The sequence below is a fragment of the Cavia porcellus genome, unplaced genomic scaffold (genome assembly GCF_034190915.1).
Source record: "Cavia porcellus strain 051 isolate PalLab524CR breed Dunkin Hartley unplaced genomic scaffold, mCavPor4.1 scaffold_1, whole genome shotgun sequence".
NCBI classification, from domain to species: Eukaryota; Metazoa; Chordata; class Mammalia; order Rodentia; family Caviidae; genus Cavia; species Cavia porcellus.
The window spans coordinates 236,521,830-236,548,968 of NW_026947484.1; the positions used below are offsets into that span (position 1 = coordinate 236,521,830).

Below are 27,139 nucleotides of genomic sequence, written 5' to 3' on the forward strand. Positions count from 1 at the left end.
TCATTGATGAACTTTGATAGGTTAGGGTAGATTTTCAGGAGGTTGACCCTTGCTTGTATCTGTGCTAGTGGGCTACATTAGTAGCTGTTTCTGTTTTTTTAACTCTAGCACTGTGTGTGAGCTCTGTATCCTCTTTCATGTGTTTGTCTGGTCCTGCTGTAAGGTGCAAAACACAGGCACAATCCCTGTGGGGCCTTTCCCTAGCATTTGATTATTCTGTCCCCTTTTGGGAAGACTCCAGCTGTCTCAGTGATACTACAATTTACTCAGTCTCACAAACTGTTTCAGAGAGTTGGCTCTTTGATTGCTTTTATTCCATAATCTCTCATAGCCACAGTCACAGTGTTCTGCTTATCACCACGTCATAGGCAGCTATGACCCAGGCTCTTGTATATAACAAGCAAAGAATTGCCAAGTACACAGTCAAAAAGGCAAGTGAAAATACATACAGGCAGCTGTATGTATTGAAAATCATGGGAAGTTGTGCTCAGGGCAAGTCCATGCCAGCAAAAGATGCGGCATAAACAAAGAAGTGGTGTTGGGGTGCCAGGATAGCAAACACCCCACACACGGCACACAGCAGCAGTTCCAGGATAACTCAGACTTCTGGATTTTAAAGGGTATGTGCCTCCGCCCAGCTGTGTCGCATGAATCTTCAGGTGTGGTTAGCAGGACTGATTAGTAGGTGGTGAGTTACTTCAGGGGTGTTCCACAAGCATACTTGTCCCAGAATTTACCTGATCTAAATTACATGTGTGACATGTAACTCTACGTTTTTTTGACACGTGCTACATATTTATAAACTTTTATTGGGTTTTGAGTAGGGTGAAGGTAACTGAAGTTCAAGCCAGGAGATCCAAAGGGCATTGCTCTCCCTTAGAGCATCAGAATCTCTTGAGTAATTGTTGTGTGGCTTTCCACAGAGTCAAATCAGCAGTGCCATTTCAAGCCTTAGTGGAGGTTTACCTAGCCCCAATGCCCGTTCCTGGCTCATCTAGAAGGATGGATCAGATTGTCAGTGCCTGACGTCATTAAGCTTTCTAATCACAGTTAATTCCTTTTGATACCACACGATGACCTGCTTAAAATACAATACTTGAAGTGGGTTGTTTTGTAGGAAGAAACTGTTCTGTCAGTTCTCTGTAAATAAATAAGATTTGCGTGCCAGTTTTTTTGTTAATGTCACTAAGTAAATATGAAATATTTCTGCTCATTAAAGCTGAGGACTAGTCAGTGTACTGGCTTCCCTGGGAGAGTGGTACTGTGTAACTGCTGACAGCCAGTCAGCCAGTTAGTGATGACTTCTACTGGGATGTGTACCAGTTTCTACTGGCTATGTTTAAAATGCCCGATGCAAATATTTTTGTTAGACTTCTAAAATACTAATGTTCAAAAAATTTGGATGAATAAATGGGATATTGAATAGTCTTGGAATACAGTAATGCTTTCCTGCAATATTAGGACCCATAGTTTTAATTACCAAATACATTACATAAATTTGCTAGGTCTTCGCTCTCTGGCTGGCCCTCCCTTCACAATTCATGGAGCACGTTTTGAATTTTGAGTTTATTTACAGTTAAATAATGAATTCAGGATTCAGAATTAAGGGATCTGCTCTCTTCCTGGATTTTTGCAAAATAGCAGCCATTCGTGTTAGGCAATATATGTGATTGTGTTTAATACTTTTTGTCTGTTTTGGTGGTGGTACTAGGGATTGAGCTCAGAGCCTTTGTATTAATATACATCCCTAGTCCCTCACCCTTTTAAGTTTTGAGACAGCATCTTAATAAATTGCCTAGGATGGTATTTGATTTCTAATCCTCTGCCTAGCTTCCTAGAGTGTTAGGATTACAGGCGTTTACCCACATAGCTGGCTTGTTTAATACTTTTTAAAAATATTCTGCAGAATATTTTTTACAGATAAGGAATCTGAGATCTGAAAAGACTAAATAACTTTTCCATGGTCACAGCTAGGAATCTAGCAGAGCGAATTTGAACCCAGACCTGTGAATTTCCAAAAGTCCTTTTACTAATGCAGAACACCTGCCTAGAACGTTTAGCTATGTTTAAAAATATGTATTTATTTTAATAATTACTTTTTTGTGGTTCTGGGGATCAAACCCAAGATCTGTAGCATGCTAGATGAGTGTTGTACCACTGAGCTGTATGTTCCCATCCATTCTTAGACCATTTTGAAAACCTATACAACTCACTTAAACAACTATGCTATATTTATTTTGGATATTTCTCTTATGTAGGGGTGTTTAAAAAGAAAAATACTAGAATTTCTGTTATTCTTATATATGCAATGTGTACAGTTGATCTCTCTGAGATAAATTCTTACCTAGTTGTAACAGCCCTTTTTCTTTCCTAGTTTCTCCAACAGTGTTGGTTTATGCTTAAGGTTTCTTTATGTAGTATTTGTTGTTAAATATATGAATTTTCCCCCATGATTATGTATTTAACCATGTGTTTACATAGTTCCTTGCACATGATTATGTATTGGACCATTACCCTACGGAACACCCCACTGTTCCCCAAATACACATTCTGCCTGTTACCTGCAGCAGGCAGCTCTGTGTTTTGTGTCTGAGGTGTGAACCAAAGCGGGCAAGCATTCCTGCTGCTTAGCGAGTGCACTAAGTGTGGTCTGCCCTTGCTGTATTATTAATGATGCTGTGTTTTTGTGTTGCAGATGGCTGACAGCTAGCAAGCAAAATTCAGGACCATGATGGCTCAGTTTCCTACAGCTATGAATGGTAAGCAACTGGTGCTTGTGGCAGGGTACAGAAGATATGGAAGTTTTTTGGTAGAGGTTTAAAATATTTGTGTAAATGATTTTCCTTAACCTTATAAATGCAGATTTAAGGTATTCCTCTTGAAATACTGTCAAGGTTAGATCACTACATGTGTCTGTCCTCTGTTAAATTAATATAGCACAGACCCCATGTCTTTGTGTAAACATGCTCTGCAGTATTATTTAGAATGTGTGTTTGCCAATCCATTGTTAAGAATAAGCTAAAGATACGTTGTGTTTTATGCATAAAACTGGAGGAGAAAAAGTGGAATCTTATCAGATGAAAGGGTTTCCCACCAGAGGATGTTTGCAAAGAAATGAAGCCAGTAAAGATCTAGTAAAATATACACGCAAAATTGTTTTCCATTGGTAAAAAATTATGTATGCTTACACATGTATTTTGTGATATGAAAATTTTTAAGAGAAAATGTTTAGATAATTTCAATAATGAAAAGTTTTCAAAGCACTTGTTCCAATTCTGGTTTTAATCCCTTGCCCAAAACCAAATTAACTACCCTTGATAGTTACTAAGTTATGGTCTACGCTGTTTATAATTGAGAAAATATAAACCACTAGACCAAGAAATCTAGATGATGATTTCTTAATTTTGTGATGAGTTTTATTAGCTAATTATAGGTAAATATAAGGTTGTAAAGAACAAGGTCAGTACTTTTTTTAACACGTAAGTTGAAAACAGTATCAAGGAATAACCATTCTGCCACCTTACAAAGCAGTTGTGATGTTTCCGTGTAGTGTAGTATTTGATCATTTGCATCTTCTAACTTGTTTCCACTCATTGAACCAAATCAGCACATAGTTAGAAAAGAAAATGCATGTTGTATATTCAACGATTTAAGCCTAGGAATTTAGGAAGTTCTAATAAAAAGTTACTTACACGAAAAGTTTTTTAAGTTCTGTGTGTAAGATTTGATGTCATGTTTTTGTTTTTTGCCTTATCAGAACTGTTTTTAAGGATTAATGTAAGGAAAGTCTTCCATCAGCCACTGTTATTTTGAATTTTGTCATCCACAGTTCAAAATGTGCACACACACACACACTTTTTTTGGAGACTCACTATGCAGTTCAGGCTGGCCTTGAGCTCACTTTGTAGCCCACGTTGTAGCTAGTCTCTAATCTGCAACCATCCACCTGCCTCAGCCTCATGAGAGCTGAGATTACAGATGTGCGCCACCACACCCAGTTTAAAAAATATTTTAAAAAATTCTTTTAACAAGGATTAATGTGAGCATTGCTTCTATTTTTGGGCATGGTATGGCATTATACAGATTGATGCAACAGGCAATTTTTTGAAACAAATAATTCATATGTTTGCAATCAGGTTACTGGTTTCAGTAGTAATATATTCTTACCCAAGTTCCATGTCTCATAAAAGAGTTTACGCTAAACACAAGCTTAGTTGTAACCTTTAACCAAAATGTTTGGTTTATACACAGAGTGAACTGACCGCAGTATGCAGTCAGTATTTGTTCATGCTGTTTCTTTCACTTCATGAACATGTATTTATTTACCTTATAGCCCATTGCATTATATATAGAAGAATAACATTGGGAACAGTGTTCAATAGGAAAAGAATGTGGAGCCTGGAATTAGCTCAGTGGCATAAACTCTTGCAAACGTATGGTCTGAGCTTGATCCCCAGTACCAAAAGGAAAAAAAAAACCAGTAAAAGAATGCTTATTAAATGAATAATTGTCCATAATGTTAAATGAAAATTTGGAAGTACTATACAGTAACAAAAATAGAGGTTTTTTAGCTAATAAAGAAATTATAGCAGACTGTAGTACCTTACGAGTTAGTTTATAAACAAATGAAGGCTAAAAATAATTTATGTCTAATATAAATCCAATTTAACATTTAGGTTCCTGTTTTTTTATTTTGGTTTTGGTGTTGGGGATGGAGCGCAGGGCCTTGCATGTGCTGCGGTGCTAGGCAAGTGCTCTACCACTAAGCTACATCCCCAGGGCAGCTCTTTTAAAATTTTATTTTGACCTTCCAAATTAAAAGACCTAGTCAAAGCTGGACATGGCACACCTGTAATCCCAGCACTTGGGAGGCCAAAGCAGGATTTCTGTGAGTTCGAGACCAACCTGGGCTACACAGTGAGTTCAAGGCCAGCTTGAACTGCAGAGCAAGACCCTGTCTCAACTGCCGCCCCCCAAAAATGACCCAGCCAAAAAATGGGCAAGTGGAATGAGTAGATATTCTCAACAGAAGTGCAGATGGCCAGTAAATATGTAACAAACACTCAACACTGCTGGCTGTTGAGAAATGCAAATTAAAACAACACTGAAATTTCATCTTACTCCAGAAAGAATGTCCATCAAGAAATCAAATAATAGCCAATACTGGCAAGGTTCCCAAGGGGGAAAGAGCCCTTCTACATTGTTGTGAGTGTCAACTAGTGCAGCCACTCTGGAGATCAGCATGGAGATTCCTCAAACAACTAAAACTAGAAATTCCACTTTGACCCAGCGATTCCCTTCCAGGTATTTTCCCAAAAGAATTACAGTCATCATTATTACAGGGATGTATGCAGACCCATGTTTATAGCACCACACTTAGTAACAGCCAAGTCTCGGAAGCACCCTGTATGCCCATCCTCAGGTGAATGGTTAAAGAGAAGTGGTATTCATACCCAATGCAGTGCTCTTCTGCCATAAAGAAAGATAAACTTGAGACATTTGTCTGCAAATACGTCACCTCGAGACCATAATGTTAAATGAAATAAATCAGACGCACAGATTTAAACATTCCATGGCTTCTTTTGTGTGAGAAGCCCAGCGCAGGCTGGTCTCAGATTTGTGATCCTCAGCTTCCCAAAGGGCTGGAAGTATAAAACGAGTGCCACACTTGGTTTCTAGTTGTGTTTTAGACTTAAATTGACACTAGGTCAAGATACATCCTATGACTATCATCTTAAACTAAAATATACGAACGTAGGCAATTTCTAGTATTTGGTTTCTATAGCATTTAAATATGGCATGTTCGAGTTACGTACATTCAGAATTCAGATATGGCTGTGCTACTTCTAGTTTATGTATGTATACAAGTATGTATATATGTATATCTATATGTAGAAACAGTGATGATAGTACTTACTGTATCAGACCTAGTATATACTGGATATTCTGTAAATGAATTTTTTCCTCCTTGATTTATCATAAGAACATGGTCGACAGTGCTTATAGGTAATACTAGAGTAACAAAATCTTTATACAAATACCATATTCTCAATTTAATGATGACTTAGGAAAAGGGAATTTTAGTGCATTTCTAATCTCATCAGGCAGTATAAAGAATTGCTAACTTTTTTTGGTACAGTATAAAACTCAGGACCTTTGGCTTGCCAGGCAGGTGCTGTGCCACTGAGCTACATCCCTGGCCCAAGAATTACTAACTTTTTAGGGCAATATTAAATATCATTTCCAAAACTTAGGTTATTCTGTCTTTCTATAAGATTTACAAATTATACTAAGATTGGAAGGATTTTGTTTTGTTTTAAAATTCATTTTTATTTTTATTTTGAAGACAATAAAACCAAACAAAATAAAACAAAATAAAGCCAGTCAAAACAAAACTGTGAAAGTGATATAGGACTTCAAAACAAGGTAACAGAAGATGAACAGTGTCTACTATATTGCCTCTCATTATCTTCAAAATAGCTGCCCATATCATGAGACATAAAAAAAAACTAGACAGAGAATAAAACCAATCAAAACAAAACAATGAAAGTTATGCAGGACTTCAAAACATGCTACTAGGAAATCAACAATGACTACCATAATATATCTTACCTTTGAAATAGCTGCCCATGCCACCAGATATAATAAAATCAAACAAAACAAAACAGAATAAAGCCAAACAAAAGAAAATGATACAGGACTTTAAAACAAGATAATGGGAAATTAACAATAGCTACCTACCACCTTTAGAAGGAAATCCCCATAGTTGGTGTTGTATATTGTCATCCTATAAATAGATGCACAGACTACCACCTGTAGGCCTACAAAGTCAATCAAACAGTACTGACATTAAGTTGTTCTTTTATTTCAGTGGCTGTTATCTCAGCCTGTTTCTCTGAATCAGCTGGTTGCTTGGGGGGCTGTGGGGTCAGCACTTGACCCGGCCCACCACCACTGACTCACAGGAAGGGGTCAGCTTCCTGATTCTCTTCCTGCCATGCATGGCTGCCACTGGCTTACAGGAAAGGGTTGGCCCAGCCCACTTGTTTTGTTTCAAAGTGCAATATAAGAAGCCGGTTGCCTCCTTAAAAGGTTTTGTTAGTGATGTATTCTAAATAAGAAAGTCAGAATTGGACCCATTATTTTAAAATTGGCTTTGAATTACATATATTTTGTAGTTTTCTTGTTTCTGTGTCCTTTTCTGGAAAATTCGTGGTGCATTATTATCTTTTGTTTTAATATGGTCATCTGTTTTGAAGTGTCCAAATTTGAAGGTTATTTGAATAGTCTTTAAAAATTGGTTTTTATCATAATGCTTTAGAACATTTCCATTGTGTTAAGTGATATTAATGATAATTATTAATTGTGATTGTTGTGTGTTGGCTGGTGGTCTCTTAAATATTAGAAAGTGTCTGAGCTCCATTCAGGGGTTATTTTGTTCTTTTCTGTGCTCCTAAAATGTTCACTGAGTAAATTAATATGAAGGGGCCAAGATTGCTGACTGGCTTTAGGAGACACTGAAGAGACAGGTTGAGCCGGCCCCTGTGGACAGGGAGCCGCCGAGAGGTGACGGGAGAGGTACTGTGGTAAGGACCGCTGGGGCAGGCTGTCACCTCGGGTAGCACAGCGGTGGTCACTGCCTGGGGACGGTGTGTTACAGCAGCCCAGCCCTTCCTGTCAGACGCCGCCTCGACTTGAAGAGGCCTGAAGGCCTCTGACTAAAAAGCCTCATTTTGCGTATTTTCTGGCGAGAGCATCTTACCAGCCCTCCAGAGGCTGACAGTTACTTGGGTGCTCTGTCCTTCTCCTCCCTTTGCTCTCCTGCCTCTCTCTGTCTTTCGGTTTTGTTTTCAGTTTGGTGCTGTGCCTCGGGTCTCCATCCCCAGCACGGACTGCGCTTTAGTGACCGTGTTCTCGGGAAGAAGTCGGTGAGGAAGCGTCTGTGCGAGCAGACAGACAGCAGACGCTTGCTGTTTCGTTGTAGCTTAGTGCTTCGGGTTTTTTGTCTGTTTATTTGGGAGGAGGAACGTGGTCTCACTGTTACCAGGTTGCCTTGACTTCTGGGTTCAAGCCATCCTCGTGTCTTGCCTCTTGAGAAGCTGGCTGTACAGGTACATGTCACACTGTACCCGGCTGGTTTTTATTTTAAGTTGGGGGTCAGTGGAGATACTTTTCACTCTAAGTAACTTACACAGTTTGTTGAGTCTTGACAAAATGCATACAGTTATGTAAATCTGGAAGTAGAATGTGTCTATCACTGAAAGTTCCCTGGCTGGGCATGCTGGTGCATGCCTGTGATCCCAGCACATGGGAAGCTGAGGCAAGAGGGTCACTTGAGTTTGAGGCCAGCCTGGGCTACACAGTGAGTTCAAGGCCAGTGTGAACTACATGCAAGACCTTGTCTCAGATAGACAGACAGACAGACAGATCGATCGATCCCTTGTACCCTTTATCTGCCACGTTTAACTACTAGCAACCATTGGCCAGATTTCTGTCCCTATAGTTTAGCTTCTTGCAGAGTATCATCAAAGTAGACTGGCTTCTGTCACTTAACCAAATACTTCAGTGATTCATTTATGATGCAGTTCGTATGTGTTTTTCCTTTATACTGCTGAAACCACCAGATAACAGGGTTTTATGGAAATAGGCCTTTATGTCCATGGTAGTTACCCATGTTGTTAATACTTATTTGTCTATTGAAACTTGTATAGTAAGTGTAACTGTGTATTTAATTAATAAGAAATTACCAACATCCTTTCCGAAGTGACCCTCATTTTGCTTTCCTGCCGCAGTATACTTCACTTGCTTAGCATCCTTGCCAGTATTTGGTATTGTCATCTCCTGCCCCTTTTTCCTTTCAAAACAGGGTTGCACTATGTAGTTCTGGCTGGTTCAAACTCACAGTCTTTCTGCCTCAGCCTTCCAAAGTGCTGGGGTTACCGCCATGTACCTAGGCCCAGCTTCCTTTGTTTTCTTTAAAAAGTTTCATGGTTTAAGATTACGTTTAATTTTGTGGTCCCATTTATTTTTACCCATCACGTGAGTCTACTTCTTTTGCATTATTGTCAAGGCAGATAGTTTAAGACTTAATTAAGCCTGAGTAGATTTCAGTCTCACCTTCAACACTTACTACCTTGTGCAAATTATTTACTTCTCTGTACCTCTGGTTTCCTCTGAAAAACAGTGATAATGATCGTTACTTCATAGGATTCTTGTAAGACTAATCACAGTAAAATATATAAAGGTCTTAGAAATATCTAAGACAGGATAAATTTCATGAAATGTCAACTCATTCTTTTGCCAATCGATAGATAAAAGATGGTGTTTAATGTTATTTTAATGTAATTTATGCTACAACTCTGAAATTACATGTTTCTTGTTTATGAAGTTGACAATCAGTACAGAGAATGTAAGTTTTTTACCCGTTGTAGGTTGGAGATAGTGTCACATAGGAAGTTCAGCAGAGTCAGGCTGCCGAGTTCTAATCTTAGTTCCACCGCTTCTTGTATGATCTTGAGCAAGTTATTTTATCACTGTGGGTTTTAGTTTCCTCATCTGTAAACTGGGTGTGGCAGTTGGTGGTTACAAGAGAATCAGACACAGTCCACACTTCACAAGTATATCTGAGAATTTACAAGATGGGCCTACAGTGGAGACTGAGATGACGGAGAGTACAGGGGTCTGCATGCTGGAGGTCAGAGGACCCAGCCGAGCATCCCACACGAGTCTCCAGCAGGCGGCCGCTGGGTCTGCGATGGAAGGCTAAAGAGCCTGTTCTAGAAAGCCGAAGGATCCGCACTGAAAGCCAGCAGATGCCACCCGCGCTGGAGGCCTAGACCAGCTTCTCCAGAGAGCAGAAGCTGATCCGTCCTTCCTCATTTCCATTTACCCGTCCTCGTCCTCGTGGCAAGCCGCCTAGGTGGGCCTTCCACACCCTAGAGCAGGGTATTGCCGAGCCAGTTTAGTTGAGCTTCTCTTACTGAAGTTGACACAATCAATCAACCATCACTGAGAGGGTAGTGGTTGGGGTTAATGAGTTACTGAATATGCAGTCAGGGCTCAGTAAGGTGAGCTACTTCCCTCTTTATCAGCCTTTTGGTTGTCATTTTTATAATCAACCATCATCATTTTTCTAAAGTCATATGTAGGAAATCAGGACCGTAGATTCACTATTTGCCTTTCTAGTCTCAGGAATCTTGACAGGTTTATTTATTTTCAAATAAATGGGTAGACCAGGTAGATTTTTACTACATACATGGTACCGTTTTTCTTTATTTAGAAAGTTTGTGGGTTTAGCTATTTTAGGTCTTTAGTTCTTCAGTACATCTCTTTATCTTTGTATTTTTATTTTTTGGTACAGGGATTCGATCTCACAACCTCTCATTTGCCAGGCAGGCAGTGTGCCGCTGAGCTAAATCCCAGCCTCTCTTTGATTTTAATTCTACTCTTAAATCTCCTCTTTAAGAGGAAATGTTTGTAGATTTTTAATCCAGTTATTTAGGCCTAAGAAAAAGGTGTTAAAGCCATCTTAGTTTTCAGAATTATAGTGGGTTTCTACTTTTCAGTAATACATACTCCTGGAAAATTGCTTTTTTGTAAGGTAGATTTTTATGCAAGATAGGCACCAAACAGGTGTGAGTTTTTATCCCTAAACACATTTGGTTCTTTTTTTTTTTTTTTTTTTTTTTTGGTAGAAATTGAATAAATGGGGGGGGAGTCAAAGTGTAAATGGCTGTCAGCTGTGTTGAAAGTGTAGGGTGTTATGAGGACTTCCTCACAGAGCTGGTGTAGCCATATGCAAAGGGTAGACAGCAAAAAGGTTTTTAAGTGATTGTTATAGTCCCTGTTTTGTTTTGTTTTTTTTTTTCTTCTCTTTTACTCAGGCATCTTTTCAGCTGTCATCTTTTAAGTGTTTGCTCAGTGCTGAGTACTCAGTTGATTCCAGGGATAGAAAGGTAGATGCATCAGGGCCCTGCCCCCCAAGGCTCATGGTCTGGTGGAGCAGATGACAGAACACAAGGACGGTATCTTAAGTGCTTTAGAAACTCAAAAAGTCTCTTAACAACCTGGACCTGGTCAATTACTGTGACCTGAAGGTGTCAGGGACCTCCTGGGGAAGTGACACCGCTTGGGAGGGTGTAGTCTGAAGTGGAGGACAGGCATGTTGCTCATTGGTGGAGCCCTTTTTTGCACACTCAAGAGGCCCTAGCGAGTTCACAGGGACTCACATCCAGGTGTTACTCCAGCTGGCAGTCTCTTCACCCTGCCCAGACTTCTTACGCTGTGCTGGGGGAAGTGCTCCTGTGCCTCCTCTTTGCATGGCAAAATGCAAGCACACCTCAGGACCTTTTTTCCCTTAGCTCCCTCCTGATGCTTCTAACTTAGGATCGGCACGGCCTTCAAAGATGTTTCACAGGTTAGCAAATGGCAATGATCGTTTTCTAGGTATGAATTCCTTGAGAATGAAAGTAAGGCGTTATCCATCTTTTTATTTCCAGCGTTTTGCTTATTTCAGTGAGCGCTATATAGTAATTATTTAGTAAATTTTGGGGGAATGAGTGAAAGCCTAAGGTTGTGCTATACAGGGTTGGTAAGAGTTCCATACTCTGTGGCCCTCAGACAGTAAATACTGTCATGAAATGGATACTTAGAATTTGCATAATTTGTCTTTCATGTGTGTTTCAGGAGGGCCAAACATGTGGGCTATTACCTCCGAAGAACGAACTAAGCATGACAAACAATTTGATCACCTCAAGCCTTCGGGAGGTTACATAACAGGTTTGTGCTTACAGTTTGTTGTATCTTACTAACATATTCCTTTTCATAAATCTTACAATTAACTTTGTTTTAACGACTGTCAAATTTGTATTAAGTGATAAAACTTGTATCTAACTAAGCTACAATAAAAGCACTGTACTAGTTTATTTTCCCTCAGACTCTCTTAATTTGTTGTTTTGAGTTTGGCATATATGGAAGATCTCTGTTTGAATACTAAATGATAGCCAGGAATCTGTTTGATGATCTTATTCATGTTCTGCATTCTATCTAGAAGTTTTCGTATTTGGGGAGGGATATCAGATCCATCTAGATTCTTCCCGCTCCGTTTGTTTCATGGTCTCTCTCTCTTACCTTTGGACCACGCCAAGAATTGATTGTTGATGCTAGCTTCTGTTTTACACAAAACCTACCAGACCCAAAAAGGAATTAATTTAAGTATGTCTTTCAAAGTTTTTTTTTTTTTTGTCTTTTTCCTTTTTATCGGTACTGGGGATTGAACTCATGACTGCCTGCTTGCAAGGCAGGCGCTTATGCCACTGAGCTAAATCCCCAGCCCCTCGAAGTTTTTTCTTAAAAGGAAATTTTTTTGTGTGCCAAAGCTTCTTAGTGCTTTATATATAGTGGTTATCATAATAACAATACTCAAAAAAGTAAAAGCAGAAATTCCTTTTGACACCCTTGCCAATATCTTCCCAGACGAGTTAAAATCATGATTTTATAGGGATGCATACATACTCCTGTTTAGAGCAGCACCATTTATAAAGCTAGATCTTGGAAATAGCATAGTATTAATCAGCAGACGAATAGATAAAAGGCAGTATTTACATAATAGAGCACTGTGCAGCCATTAAGAAAGATAATCTTGAAGCATTCATAAGTAAATATGCAACCTAGGAACATAGTTAAGTGCCAAGAACACTGTAAGTCAGACACACAAGTTCAGATACCACGTGGTCTCTTACCTGATAAACCAGAGAGAGACCAAGGACAACAGAGAAGAGATCACAGCAAGGAGAAGTTCAAACACATTCCCAACTTACATATTCTGTTGTTTTAAAATATTTCCATATGTATGTTAATTCGTTTCATTTTTGCTAGTAGTTTATCTTAGTTTGTTGAAAAGGAAATATTATCTATTCCTTTTTTGTAAGAATCTTCTTGGGTTTTGTCTTGTGCTGAGTAATTCCTTTGAAGATAACAATGCACAGTATAATAACTGCTGTTATTCTCTTATTATTTGGTTGTGAAAATTTGTTCCATTTTTTCATAAAATAGATACAAACTCAGCTATAAGTTCTGAGGAGCTAATGTACAATACAGTGACTGCATTTAGGGTAGTGATTGCATTACAAGTTTGAAATATGCTAAAAGGATAAATGTTTCACCACAAAAATAAAACATAACTACGTGAGTGCTGGAGGTTTAGCTCAGTGGCACAAGCACCTGCCTGGCAAGTGTAAGGTCGTGCGTTCAATCCCCATAGCAAAAAAAAAACTATTCTGCTTATCAAGTTTCCACTGTATGTGTGATGTTGTCTCATTTTATCTTTATTACAGTCCTGAGAGGTTGATAGTCTTGCTAGATTTACAGAAGGTAAAACTGAGACTTTAGAGAGATTACGGAACTTGCCTAAGGTTATACAGATAATTAGATTAAGTTGGGCTTTGAAATCTCTCAGCCTGACTTGGAATCCATCCAGTACAGTGTAGCCTGATGTACGTGTTATCAAGATTTGACTAACAGCCTCTTGTTGTTCATGGACACTGGCAGAAGACTCAAGGTTCCTGAGTCAGAGAACAAGGACTTATTAAATGGCACGGGCACATTTCTGTCACCTTGCTTTGCTCCCTGGGAGATTGCAGAGCGCTCAGAAAGATTGCCACACATGATACAGTTGTGTTACAGGAGAGGAACTGGGCTTGGGGAACCTTCCATTTTGTAGTAAGCAGTAAAGTGAATTTGTTCTTTGTCCTTCTGAGAAATACTACCCCACCGTTCACTTACAAACCCGATTTTGAGAAATTACCAGGCAGAGGGAAATTAGGGTTCTGCATTCTTGGCCTCTACAGCAGGACACAGAGGAATAAGGAGGAAGCCCGTGAAGGACTGTGTGTTCGACACTGGGCACTGCCTATGGAGAAGTGTTCTAGGCAATTGTATTTATGTGGAGGGTGAAGATACATATATGTATGTATAGTCTATGTGTGGTACTGGGGACTAAATCCAGGGCCGACGTACGCTGAGCAAGTGCTCTGTGCTGCGGAATAGCATTCGCAGTCCTGTAGATTTTATTAAGTGGGAATATTATAAGTAAGGCCCCCAGTCGTGGAAAATTATTGGGAAATAATATAATGTTCTATCACTTCATTAATAACATGACCAGTTGTAAGTCATGTTCTAAAATATCTAAGCCTGATTAAAAGAATGTAAACAATTTCATGTGTATTTCTATTTCATTTATTCTTTACTGAATAGAATTAAAAGCATAATAAAATAGTAACACTGTGCCCATTATAATCAATCAGGCGTTGGAATATTTTCATTTACTAATGTATTGCTTGGTGTTTGTTTTTATTGTCTTTAGGTGATCAAGCACGTACTTTTTTCTTACAATCAGGACTGCCAGCTCCTGTTTTAGCTGAAATTTGGTAAAATGTTTTCTTTTATAAATGTAACAAATTTCTGACGGACTGTTTTTTAAAATAATACAGTGTCAACAAAAAATTATTTTTATTGTACTCTCTTATTAGGACTATTTCTCTAGCTTTTTGGAAAATAAATTTCATTTAGCAGATGATTAAAAATAACAAGTTCTGTAGGACAGATTTCTGTTTTCATTAGAATTTCTAAGAAAAAATATATATTATTAAAATGTTTAAATATTTATAAGTATTTCTTTATAATTGGACAGAATCTCAAAATCTTTTTATAATTTATAGTGATTTCATTAATTTTGTCAATTGTAAGCCTCACACGAGCCCTGCTTCTACATTTACTCACTAGAATATCTGGGACATGATGGGGTTTTTGGGGGGTTTTTAGGGAGAAGACTGGATATTGAACTCAAGACCTTGTGCCTGCCAGGCAGGTGCTTGTGTCACGGAGTTCAATCCCTGGCCCCTGGGGTGTGTTTTCTTAATGTCCTTACAATAAATAGCTACCTGTACCCCATCTTTCTTTTCTTTTGGAATATTCCTATGTATAAAAGAATTACAGGCACATAGCGTACACTCAGTATGTACTTGAATAAATGAATAAATTAAATCTAGAATTACAATATTCTTGAGCAACATCTGTTTACACTGGTAAATTCATCACAGATGTCTTTATAGACAGGCAGTGTTTTATTAGGTACACTCTGCCCAAAATTTCTTATTGTACTGGTTTTATCTTTTTGTTATTCATACTTAAATACATATGAATACAATACTTAGGGTGTTCTTGTTTCTTAAACGTTAATAGTAATACGGATTTCTCTGCCTCACCACCTTCACTCTGTGGTCTTTTTAGGGCCTTATCAGACCTGAATAAGGATGGGAAGATGGATCAGCAGGAGTTCTCTATAGCTATGAAACTCATCAAACTAAAGCTTCAAGGCCAGCAGTTGCCTGTGGTTCTCCCTCCTATTATGAAACAACCCCCTATGTTCTCTCCATTAATTTCTGCTCGTTTTGGTATGCATTTATTAATAACTTATATTTAATAGTTCATCTTGATTGTTAGACTTAGTACTTGGGGACCAGAAATGGCTTTGTTAGCATAAAACAGTAGTCCCCAAGCTCAGATGAGAATTATTAAATTCACTGTCATAGCTGGGGTACACGTGTGTTCCAATTTTCTGGAACAGTTCTGGTTTATGCTTTTGTCCTGGCATCTGGTCTGGGCAGGATCACCTTTTGCAACTCACAGGGTGATGATAAATAATACTCCACCTCTAGATGATGCAAAGTATTATTCTTAATTAACTTCCTCTGTAATCTCCCAGAGATAGAATGTAGGATAATGTTTATCAGAAATTGGAGGGGAGGGGAGGGGGAAGTGGTTAGTGGGTACACAGTTACAGAGAAGAAATAAATTCTGTTGTTCTGTTGCACAATAGGGTGACTGTAATCAACAATGTTGTATTACATATCTGAAAATAACCAGAAGAAAGGACTTTGAATGTTTTTAGAAACAAGAAATGATCAGTGCTTGAGGATCTACCAGATACTCTGATTCGATCACCCAGTGTATACATGTACAGAAACATCATTTTGTACCTCTTGTGTATGTACAATTGTGTGTCACTTAACCAATTAAAACAGAAAAATGAACAATTTTAAACTTGATTGAAACTGGTCAATAGTTAATTCAAAATTATATGTAAATAGAAATCTTTCCAGCTTAACAGCTAAATTTATAGCCAAAAGTCATAGACTTTGTGCTAAGTAATTTACATATTTATCAGAGACAACCTTTAAATATGTTTCTAAATAACCAGTTAGCTATGTGAAAAGCTATCATATTGAATAGAACATTCCATTAGGTGTCTCTGATGTGTGAGAAGCATATTCTTTCACTCTGAATGTTAGATCTTAAGGTTTAGATATAAGACCTTAATTCTTTCACTATGGCATTGAGCTCTAGAGATAGATGCCAGAGTGTGACCATATTTATATATCATACTTTGTGTCTGCAGATAGTAAACAAGCATCATCACTTTGCTCTTTATAGAGAATCTCCCTCAAATTCATAGGTACATTACTTACAAGAAAAGTGAAATACATGCCATACTTTCTTGCAAATAATGCACATGTATGCATAAATGGATTCCTGAAGTGTCTACTGGTTAGGACTTTTTTTGTTTGCTTGAGGATTGTGTGTGCATGTTAGGTAATTTAGCACCACTGTATTTGTCTTCCTTACACAAAAAACTGTATGTGATCAGGTAAAACATTCTTTGAGGTTACAGATATTTAATTGGAAAGGGCTTTTTAGGTTTAGTCACAGTGAAAGAACAAAAAGAATCTTTAGATGATTACTAGACATTTCCTTAGTTCTCACAGGTCAGAATATTAATAGTAAATATAGTAGTTTATCTCCCTTATCTCCTATTTAAAGCTGCTTTAGTGAGTGTCTAAGGACAAGTTGCTTGTGGTTTCTATAAACATAGGGGCTGCCTGTTGTACTGTAAACTAGATTTTTGTCATGTGTCTTAAGTTGATTTACTAGCAATAGAAAATATGCTCTCTTTTTTTCTTTAGGGATGGGAAGCATGCCCAATCTGTCCATTCCTCAGTCACTGCCTCCAGTCGCACCCATAACAGCACCCTTGTCCTCTGCAACTTCAGGGACCAGTCTTCCTCCCCTAATAATGCAAGCTCCCCTAGTGCCTTCTGTTAGTACGTCGTCACTACCAAATGGAACCGCCAGTCTCATTCAGCCTTTGTCCATTCCTTACTCTTCTTCAAGTAAGTGTGTAACGAGTCAGTATTTCACGGGAAGAAAGATACTGGTATGTCTGTGTTCAGATAGATACAGATTTCCTTCTTGTGAGCCTTTTTCTTTCTTTCTTTGTAGCATTGCCTCATACATCATCCTTCGGTCTGGTGATGGGAGGATTTGGTGGTGCTAGCATACAGAAGGCGCAGTCTTTGATTGATTTAGGATCCAGTAGGTATGAATACTTAACATTGACTTTTTAATACTTCAGCCAGGAGTCAGTATTTAATAAGCTCTGAGTTTATCTAGGTTTTACTTTCTAATGGCTGAATATAAATACTTAAAATAAACTGGTGGGTGTGGTGGTACATGCCTGTAATCCCAGCACTTGAGAGGCTGAGGCAGGAGGATCACTGTGAGTTCCAGGCCATCCTGGGTTACATAGTGAGTTCAAGGCCAGCTTGGCCCACATAACAGGATCCTATCTCAAAAAACTAAAAAAAAAAAAAAAAAAAAAAGTTATCTATGCATACCTTACATAAAACAAACAAGGTTTTTAGAGTTATTTAATACTCTAAAAAACATTTATGTAAACTTAAAAAAATTTTTTATTTAGTCAACATTTAGCCCCAAACAATATACTTTCACTTTTAAAAAGTATACATTTTTCAGTGTTTCATGATCATTGTACAGGGTTAATATCGTTCCTATGTAAATTCCTCTGATTAGATATCTTAAATTTTAGAAAGCCTAAAAGCATTTTTTATCATCTGTCATATAAATCACTGTTATGTGTTCAGAGAAATGTATAAAGTTGTTTTTGACAAAGAGGTACTACATTCATATGTAGTGTAAATACTACTGATTTTTAAATTTCTTTTGAAGATCGCTGCCCCATGGTTTATTCATCTATAGAAGATGGAGACCATAAGACCCTCTAAGGTTGTTGAGATGTTTGTAAAGACCCTAGCACAGGATGAAGCCTGGCTTTGTGATACACAGTAGTCCCATGGACTCTTATGCTTCATATGGTATTTGCTTTACCAAGAATTATAATCACTTAAATTGGAGTTTTAAAAAATTCAAATGCACAGGCAGTTATTATTGTATTATGTAAGATGTGATTCTTAGTCTGTCATATAAAGTTTAATGTGTTTTATTTGGTAACATAAAAATTTAAATTTTGTTATAGCTCAACTTCCTCAACTGCTTCACTCTCAGGGAACTCGCCCAAGACTGGCACCTCAGAGTGGGCAGTTCCTCAGCCCTCAAGATTAAAATATCGGCAAAAATTTAATAGTCTTGACAAAAGCATGAGTGGATACCTCTCAGGTAAGTGGCACACAGTGTTTAAGAGGACGGGAGACTTAAAGTCTTTTTTTTTTTATGCATATTTCTTTTGAAAAACTTATTTTAATTTATATTTGTAGTTCGTCTGAAGTTATAATATCCCCAGAATTTAGAAAACATTTGATAAATACATATATTACGAGTAGTGTAAAAATTTAAAGAGAAAGTCGATTTGATTGCTTTCTTTAAAGTACTTACAGTCAAGTTGAACACACAGGTATACACCCCAAGGATTTGGAAGAAGACTTATCTCCCAAGAAAATCAAACCCATTCTCTAAGCTTTGCATTGAATGGAGAACCCCAAGTCATGAAGGGAAATGTGTGGAACTTGGTCTCGACTTGCTTTGCCTGAGAATCCTGTTCTGTGTTAGGCCTTTTCTCTAATTGTTTTTACTAAAACCATAGGTGAGCTTTGCTCATCGTTTAATGGTCTAACACAAATGTTTCTGTGAAACTTGACACAGATTCTTGTATAGCATTTGAGTCTAGGCTAGACCATTATTCAAACCTTATCCCTAAGGACAGAGAAGGGGGCACACAGAGCGTAATAGGCAAGCAGAGCCCCACCTGCTAGCTTGTCTAGCTTGTCCACTTTCTTCACTCAGCAAGAAGTGTGCGTAGTCATAGGCAAGGGCTTTCTGGACAGAGCCCCACTTGCATAAGAAATAATTCCCAAGAAACAACAAATGGGTTTGTATCAAATTGACAAGCTTCCACTCATCAAAGGAAACAGTTGAGCAAAGGGACAACCTGTAGAAGGTAAAAAACCTTTTGCCAGTTGCTTCTGTGATAGAGTACTGATAATGTCTAGACTATATAAAGAACTCAAAAAAATTAGACCCCAAAAACAAGAGTCCCAGTCAAAAAAATGGGTGATTGAAATTAATAAGACACTTCTCAAAAGAAATACAAATGACCACATGAAAAAGTGCTTATCGGGACTGGGGATTTAGCTCAGCGGCATAAGTGCCTGCCTTACAAGCAGGCAGTCGTGAGTTCGATCCCCGGTACCAATAAAAAGGAAAAAGACAAAAAAAAAAAAAAAAGAAAAAGTGCTTATCAGTGTTGGCCATTGGGAAAATGCAGATCAAAACAACAGTGATATTCCATCTTATTCCAGTAAGAATGGCTGTCACCAGAGACTCAGAAACAAGAAATGCTAGCAAGGATGTGGGGAAAAACAAACCACTTGTACACTTTTAGTAGAAATGTAAACTAATAATAACCACTATGGAAGTTGGTATGGAGATTCCTCAAAAAACTCAAAGTAGAAGTTCCATTTGGCCCAGCTATCTACCTCTTCTAGATAACTTCCTGAAAGAGTTAAAGTCTTACATTACAGGGATACATGCAATCCATGTTTATAACAGCACATTTCACAGTAGCTGAACTATGGAAGCAGCCTAGATGTATGTCCACTAACAGATGAATGGCTGAAGAGAAGGTGGTGTATGTAGGAATGGAGTAGTAGCCGTAAAGAAGGATAACTTGGAGTCTTTGTAGGAAACGGGTGGATCTTGAGAGTATAAAAAGTGAAATAAAGGAGAGATGGTAGGAAACAAAGAGGCAGACTTTCTGAAGATGAGAAAAGGGACCTAAAGAAGGGAGGAATCAAAAGTGATCAAGATATAGTAGTGTAAATATATAGTATATACTAACTCTCCAAAACAAATGTAATTATTTTGTATCATAAATATGCACAAAGTTGTAGAACATAGTAAAATAATTGCTTAAAAAGAATAGATCTTTAAAGTGTCAGGTAAGCCAGGCATGGTGGCACATGCCTGTAATCCCACACTTGGGAGGCTGAGGCAAGAGGATCGCCACAAGTTAAGGCCAGCCTGGACTACATAGTGAGTTCAAGACCAACCTGAGCTACATAGTGAGACTTGTCTCAAAAAAAAACAGTTCAGGGTGGGGCTGGGGATTTAGCTCAGCGGCATAAGCGCCTGCCTTGCAAGCAGGTAGTTGTGAGTTCAATCCTAAAAAAAAACAGTTCAGGGATCATAGGATGGGAGAAATTAATACTGAAGGGATCAAATAAAACACAGGAAGGGAGCATTTATCCTTCATCCTGAAGGAGGTCAGGATTTGGACAGACAGAATCAGAACTTGTTTGTATCCATACAGTCCTCTAGCAGTCCTCTAACAGTATGCTTTTAACCATTTATATTCCTTATTTATTCTATTTTCTCTATTACCTAATGCTAAAGTGTGTTAGTTACTTCCTCATTGCTGGAACAAAATCCCTGAGACCCACAAGCTAAGAAGGAAGGTCTATTTTAGTTCACAGTTTGTAGAGGCTTCGGTCAGTAGTTGGCTGGTTTGAAGGCAGGCAGAGTGTTAGAGGAGAAACAGTCTGTGGCAGGGCAGACAGAAAGCAGCAGTAGGTGGGTCCCTTTCCTTTTATCTCATGCAGGCTACAGGCCTTTCAGTTGACGCCACTCACATCCAGTGTAGGGATCTGTTCTCAGGAAATCCAGTCAGCTACACTCAGAACCATGCTAAACCAGTTGCTGGACTAGTGCAGTTATTACACCCTAATCCAGCATCACAAACGCAAGATCCAGTCCCTCCTGGAAGCCTCACCTGTGAGTGCATGAGGCTGGAGGGGGACATTAGACCCAAGCCGTAACAAGAGTTTTGTTTTTTGAGTACTGGGGATTGACTGTCTGTGGGTGCTCTTCCACTGAGCTACATCCTTTCCCTTTTTTATTTATTTTGAGACAGTGTCTCACTAAGTTACCTAGACTAGCCTCAAACTTTAAAATTCTTATTGCTTCAGCTTCCTGAGTAGCTGAAATTGTAAGTGCATGCCACCATATCTGACCTGTTTCTCTTTATTAAAAGAATCATTTTAACTCAGACTTCTCATTTTACACTTCCTCTGAAATCCAAAACGAGTTGGTTGAAACTGTAAAGCTATTTCCAGTGTTTTTTCCTATCAGATTCTAATAAATGAGCAAATAAAGAGTGCTATTTAAAAATGATATAAATGTTTAACTGCATGTTATACACATGGTAGCTTTAGTTAGGAAGTCCTCTGTATTCAAAACTTAGTGAAACAGTGGGGTGAGTTGCATTTGTGCTGGCTTCATGTAGGAGCTGCTGCTGAGGAGGGGTGTACAGACGGTATCATGTGTCTAGGTGTGTCGGATAGATAGGCCTTCACTGAAGCAGAGCAGGGGCCGACTCTTCTGGAGTTCATGGCTCAGTGACCAAGAGGAGGAAGGGACGCACCTGCTTCACTGACAAGGACACTGTCCCTTCCTGTGTCTCACTGTCTCAGGTGGCGTCAGCTCACCCATGGTCGAGCAGCTGCAGACTAGCTGACCAGCAGTGGATGCTCCTCTGAGGCAGACAGTGATTTTTTGTCCTGAAATACATTTTGGGGCTTTCTTTTTCCTGCCTGATACAACATTCATCAGGAAATCTGTTATAAAAATAAATTTGATTACTGAGAGAGGGAAAAAAGTGAACCATTCACTACACATTGTTCTTACTAGTTACTATTGTCGGGTACTGTCACAAATCTCCATTATAGACAGCTTAATTAAATAGGGGAAAATGTTAGATTCCAGCTTCATTATTATTTTAGCAAGTACTTACAAGTATTCATTTGCCGGGTGCTGGGTGTGCCTTAGTGAATGAAGCAGCCAGGTTTTTACCTCCTTAGAACTTGCCAGCATGACAGAGGAGACAGACAGTAAAGAGGCAATCAAGCAAGTAAAAATTATATTACCAGCAGTGATAGAAGTTAGGAAAGGAACAGGAAAGGCACTGGATGATAGGGTGTTCAGAGTCTCTTCTGAGAAATACTGAGGCTTGCAGGGGTGGGAATCCAGACGCATAATGACGGAAGTGTAAGACTTGATGCTGGATGTAGGCACAGAGGAGACAGAGGGGTCAGCGGACGTTCAGAGTTCTGGCTTGAGTGGTGCACAGTAGTGCTATTCATAGCGCAGGGAAGACCCCAGGAAAACGGTGAGGAGTAAAACCCTAGAAGAGAAATGGAGATGGAAACAGAGAATTTTTGCATGTTTGAATTAATCCTGTGGGACATACTAAAAGGTTTGCAGTTAGATGTACAATTGTAAACTTAGAGGAGATGTTTGGCTGTGGGTATGTTTGGTGACCATCAGGCTCTAGCCTTGTTTAAAGCCATAAAAATGGTTATGAATACACAGGAGAGAGGAATGCCTGGACGAGTGCTTACAGGAACAACAGCATTTTCTGATCATTTAGGGAGAGTAAAGGCAAACACACTTCAAGTTGTGCTGAAGGGTAAGAAGCACCGCGTCTCTGCCTGGTGGCTCGGGCTTGCCGTCATGCACGCCTGTGCCGCCGTCCGCTCTCACTAGTGGTAGATTTTAACCTCCTCGGAACAGGACTGTGTTTACTACTAGTGAATGATGTAAAAAGGAGCTATTTAGGTTGGTGTGACTTTAAAGAGGTAAAGAATTTTTTCCTTCTGGTTTTCCCACTTCAAACAGGTTTTCAAGCCAGAAATGCCCTTCTTCAGTCAAATCTTTCTCAAACTCAGCTAGCTACTATCTGGTAAGTTTGGCATTAATGTGATTTTTAACCTAAACCCTCTACTATAAGAAAGATACTGTTTTGGGGGGGGGGGGATGAAGAAAAATAATTATTTCTGCAAAAGTTTTGACTCTAAAGATGTTGAGTCACAAATAGCATTTGAAAGTTCATATTACTTTGAAAGCAAAATTGTATAAAGCATTGTTCTTGAGAATTTAATATTTAACTATTTTACAAGTTAAAACTGTAATTTGTATGTAATAATATCTATGGAGAATCAGAATATCTCATTTTTAATATACAGAACTGTGATTTGATAGGTAAGTTGAACATCAACTAAGACAGGCCACCTTCTCAGAGTGGATGTATCTCATTATATTTCAGAGTTTCTTACCTCTTTGTTATGAAAATTAAGGGTAAAAGTTAACTTAGTTTTCTGTATATTTTTTTTTTAATTTTTATTTAAGGAGAAAAGAAAAGAAAGAAAAAAAAACAGTGAAGGGGTACAAGTTATACAGATTTACAGAAGAAAAAAATGCGCAGTAGGAAATCACTAGTTAATGGATTACATATTGCCATCTTAGAAATAATTGTTCCAGTCACAAAATTAAAGCTTGTAGAGTGGACATTCCAACAGTGATACTGCAAACAGTTCTGTTCAATGATCCAATAAAACTCTGTGATATCATTTTCTATCTTATACATTTAAATATACATGCAGTTATATAGTTTAGAGCACTTTCTTTTCCTCTCTTTTGTACTGTGACTATTACACATTTTGGGTTTCATTGCTCCCACGGTTCGTATTGCTTTTTTGGAAGAGGGTAAAACCAAATGTGACATAACAGAACAGAATCGGTCAAGTCAAAAGGGTGGACATAATAGATAATATAAAAACATAATACAAGGTGATCAACAATGGTTACCATAATGCCTCCCGCTATTTCTAATAGAATTGCCTATATCATTAGTTGTAATACAATTGAACAAAACCAAAACATTGGAGATATTGTAGGTCTTCAAAAGTAGATAAAAGTCAACGAGAATGGGCATTATAATGAATCTCATTATCTTCTCAGCTGATGCCTAAACTTTCGAACCTGATACTATCCAGCAAAACAGAATAGAGGAACCTCAGTCAAAAACAAGATGGTGAGAGTAATACAGGGCTTCAAATCGAGATAATAGAGAGTCAAAGTGGGTTACTATATTATATCCTGCTATATTTTTCCCTTTAATTAAATGGATAAAAATAAAAAAGTAAATAATGGAGTGGAGATTGAGAAAAAAGAGGGCATAACAGCGAAACAGGGCAGATCAAAACATAACCATTTAAGCAGAATAGTGTTTCACCACCAGATAATCCTGACCCAAAAATAGTTGCCATATTGACTCCCTCCCTGAAGTCCTTGAGTACAACTTCATATACTGTAGCATTAAGTATATCAAAACAATGTAAAACCATTTAAGAGAATGACAGCATTATAGAGTATTTAGAATCGACTAACAGAAAATGAACAATGGTCTCTGTATAATCTCCTTGTCTTTAAAAGGTTTTTGCTTATACTATCGTACATAACAAAATCCAATAAGATACAACCTGTTTAGACCATTGGAGACAGAAGAACAAAAGCTAGATGAGACTTCAAAACAAGATGGTACTAAATCAGCATTACCTATTAAGATGTCATTTTCTCCAAAAAAAGCTGTTCCTATCATCCAATCTTCTCTGTCTCATTTCTGTTGAGCTCTTTTTCTGTCAGTAGCTGTCAGTTTGTCTTCTTCATTTTGTTCTCTGCTCCATTCGTTGTGGCCTCCCCGCCACTATTTCTGGGTTCTTTGTATTTTTCTTTTTTTAGAATATCCTGCAATACTTTTTGTAGGGTTGAATTGGTGGTTGCAAATTCCCCCAGTTCCTCTTTATCCTGGAAGCACCTCGTTTTCCCATCAATTTCCAGGGACAGTTGTGCAGGATATCTCAATCTTGGCTGGAGATTATTATCTTTCAAAGCTTGAATTATTTCTCCCCATGCTCTTCGTGATTTGATGGTTTGTGAAGAGAAATCTGCTGTAATTCTGATGGGTGTTCCCTTGTAAGTGATCTGTTTCTTGTCTCTTACAGCTTTTAATATTCTGTTCTTGTATTGAATTTCTGGAATTTTTATTATTATATGCCTGGGTGTTTCTCTGTTAGGGTTGTAGGTAGCTGGGGTCCTGTATGCCTCATACATCTGAGTATCTTTACCTTTTGCTAAATTAGGAAAATTCTCCTGGATTATTTCTGTGAGTAGCTTTTGTAGTTCACTTGTTTGTGTCCCTACTTCTTCTTTTATGTTCTTAATCCTTAAGTTATGGCTCCTCTTATCATCTTCTTGTCTTTGTATTATTGCTGTTTGTTTCTTTGTTATTTTTAAGAAGTTTTTCATTTCATTCTCCCATGTTTCAAGTCTGCCCTCCAGTTCAGATAGTCTGTCCTTAGTTTCTTTCAAGCTGTTATGCCAGTCTTGGATAGACTTCTTAATTTCTTGATAGTCCCTTTGAACCTGCTTCACATACTCAATGCTTTCTCTGTTTTCTCCATCAAGCAATTCTCCCCTCTTTTTCTGTTCTTCCGTTCCACCATCTGCTTTTTCCTGGGTGGTGCTTAGCATTTCTCTAACTATTCTGCATACTTCTAGCTTCAGGTCATTGATAACTTCATTCCTGAATTGGTCTATGAGGCTCTCTATATGGCGCTTAATGTATATTGGTGCGGTGTCCACTATTGCCTGATTCTCAGGATTGGGGGCCGAGGAGCCTTTTTTGTTGCTTCCCTTCCCCATATTTTCTATTCCTTATAAAATGCAAGCTTACATGGGAGGCCCGGCTTCCCTGCCTGTCAGCCACAGCCTGATCAAATTGCGCTGGCTAGTTGTTCCCGCCCACCGCTGCGCCCCAGGGAGTTGCGGAGGAGGCAGCCTACGCGGGAGTCAGTCGCTCCTCTGGGCCACCGTCAGGCTCTGGGATCTGGGTTAGGCCAGCCTAGGGAGTCCGCCAGCAGCGTCACTCAGGCCAGGCACTTTTACTAATCCCGTCCGAGAGGGGAATGTGTGGCTGGAGTTGCCACCGCGCCCTGCTCTTACAGGTCTGCCTGAGCCCAGAAAAACCTCTGCTGGAGTCAAACTGTGGTAGGGGGTAGTTTCTCTCTCACCTCGCCACCAGTCAGTTTTCGTGTACGCCTCCTTGTCCGTCCTGTTTCCGACTCCGTTCGCAGACTCCCGTTCCCAGAGCTCGGCGCGTCTCTCCTTGCCGAGCCGCTGTGGAGGCAGCCAGCCGCCGGGCGGGCGGGAAACCCAAATTGCGGTTTCCAATGGCGCGGGGTCGAGCCTCTACACCGAGTCTTTTCTGTTCCTATTTTAGCGCCAGGACTGTATCCTAAGTTGGATTCTCTCAGCCCAGTTCGTTCCTGAGTCAGCAGAGCATATCTCTACTGGTTCGTGTCTCCTTAGTCCGCATCATTCCTGGCCTCTGAGCCGAGCCTTTCAGAGAGCCTTCAGTAGTTGCTGTTGTCTGTCCGCCATGTTCTCCCGGAGCCGCCAGTTTTCTGTATATATTTACATTGCACTAAAATTCACTAACCTGCAGTTTTACCATTGTTATTATTCTAAAAATTAAAAATTAAATTCTTTAGAGTATTTACTTCATTTGGACTTTCTAAATTGTGGCTTCCCACAGGACCCTGGCGGACATCGACGGGGATGGACAGCTGAAAGCCGAGGAGTTCATCCTTGCCATGCACCTCACCGACATGGCCAGAGCAGGGCAGCCGCTGCCACTCACTCTGCCCCCTGAGCTCGTCCCGCCCTCCTTCAGGTGAGCGCACCTGCAGGGACAGCGCTGTGCTTGGCAGCGCTTGGCAGTACGATTTTACTTCGGGATTTAGTAGGACCTATACTCTGTATTTTAGAGGACAGTTAAATATTTTCTTTGACATTTAGTTTTAGTGCTCAGTGTAGGTATGTTTTTACCATATTATAGATAAAGAGACTAAGAGAAACTTGCCCAAGAATAGCA

The 27,139-nt window shown here is 39.0% G+C and overlaps 1 protein-coding gene across 8 annotated transcripts in view; it reads left to right on the top strand.

Moving 5' to 3' along the window:
- Itsn2 (intersectin 2) overlaps window positions 1-27,139 on the top strand; it is a 142,926-nt gene that overhangs the window by 36,882 nt on the left and 78,905 nt on the right. For all 8 annotated transcript variants that reach the window (XR_010041404.1, XM_063231582.1, XM_063231593.1 and 5 more), the window contains 9 exons: window positions 2,696-2,759; window positions 11,686-11,778; window positions 14,363-14,426; window positions 15,289-15,452; window positions 17,022-17,228; window positions 17,338-17,434; window positions 18,392-18,531; window positions 23,044-23,107; window positions 26,801-26,938. Coding sequence is in view for 7 of the 8 variants with exons in the window: in XM_063231582.1 (XP_063087652.1) it covers window positions 2,729-2,759; window positions 11,686-11,778; window positions 14,363-14,426; window positions 15,289-15,452; window positions 17,022-17,228; window positions 17,338-17,434; window positions 18,392-18,531; window positions 23,044-23,107; window positions 26,801-26,938 (998 nt within the window). In the remaining variant the exon portion in view is untranslated. Of the gene's footprint in view, window positions 1-2,695; window positions 2,760-11,685; window positions 11,779-14,362; window positions 14,427-15,288; window positions 15,453-17,021; window positions 17,229-17,337; window positions 17,435-18,391; window positions 18,532-23,043; window positions 23,108-26,800; window positions 26,939-27,139 lie in introns of those variants that run through there.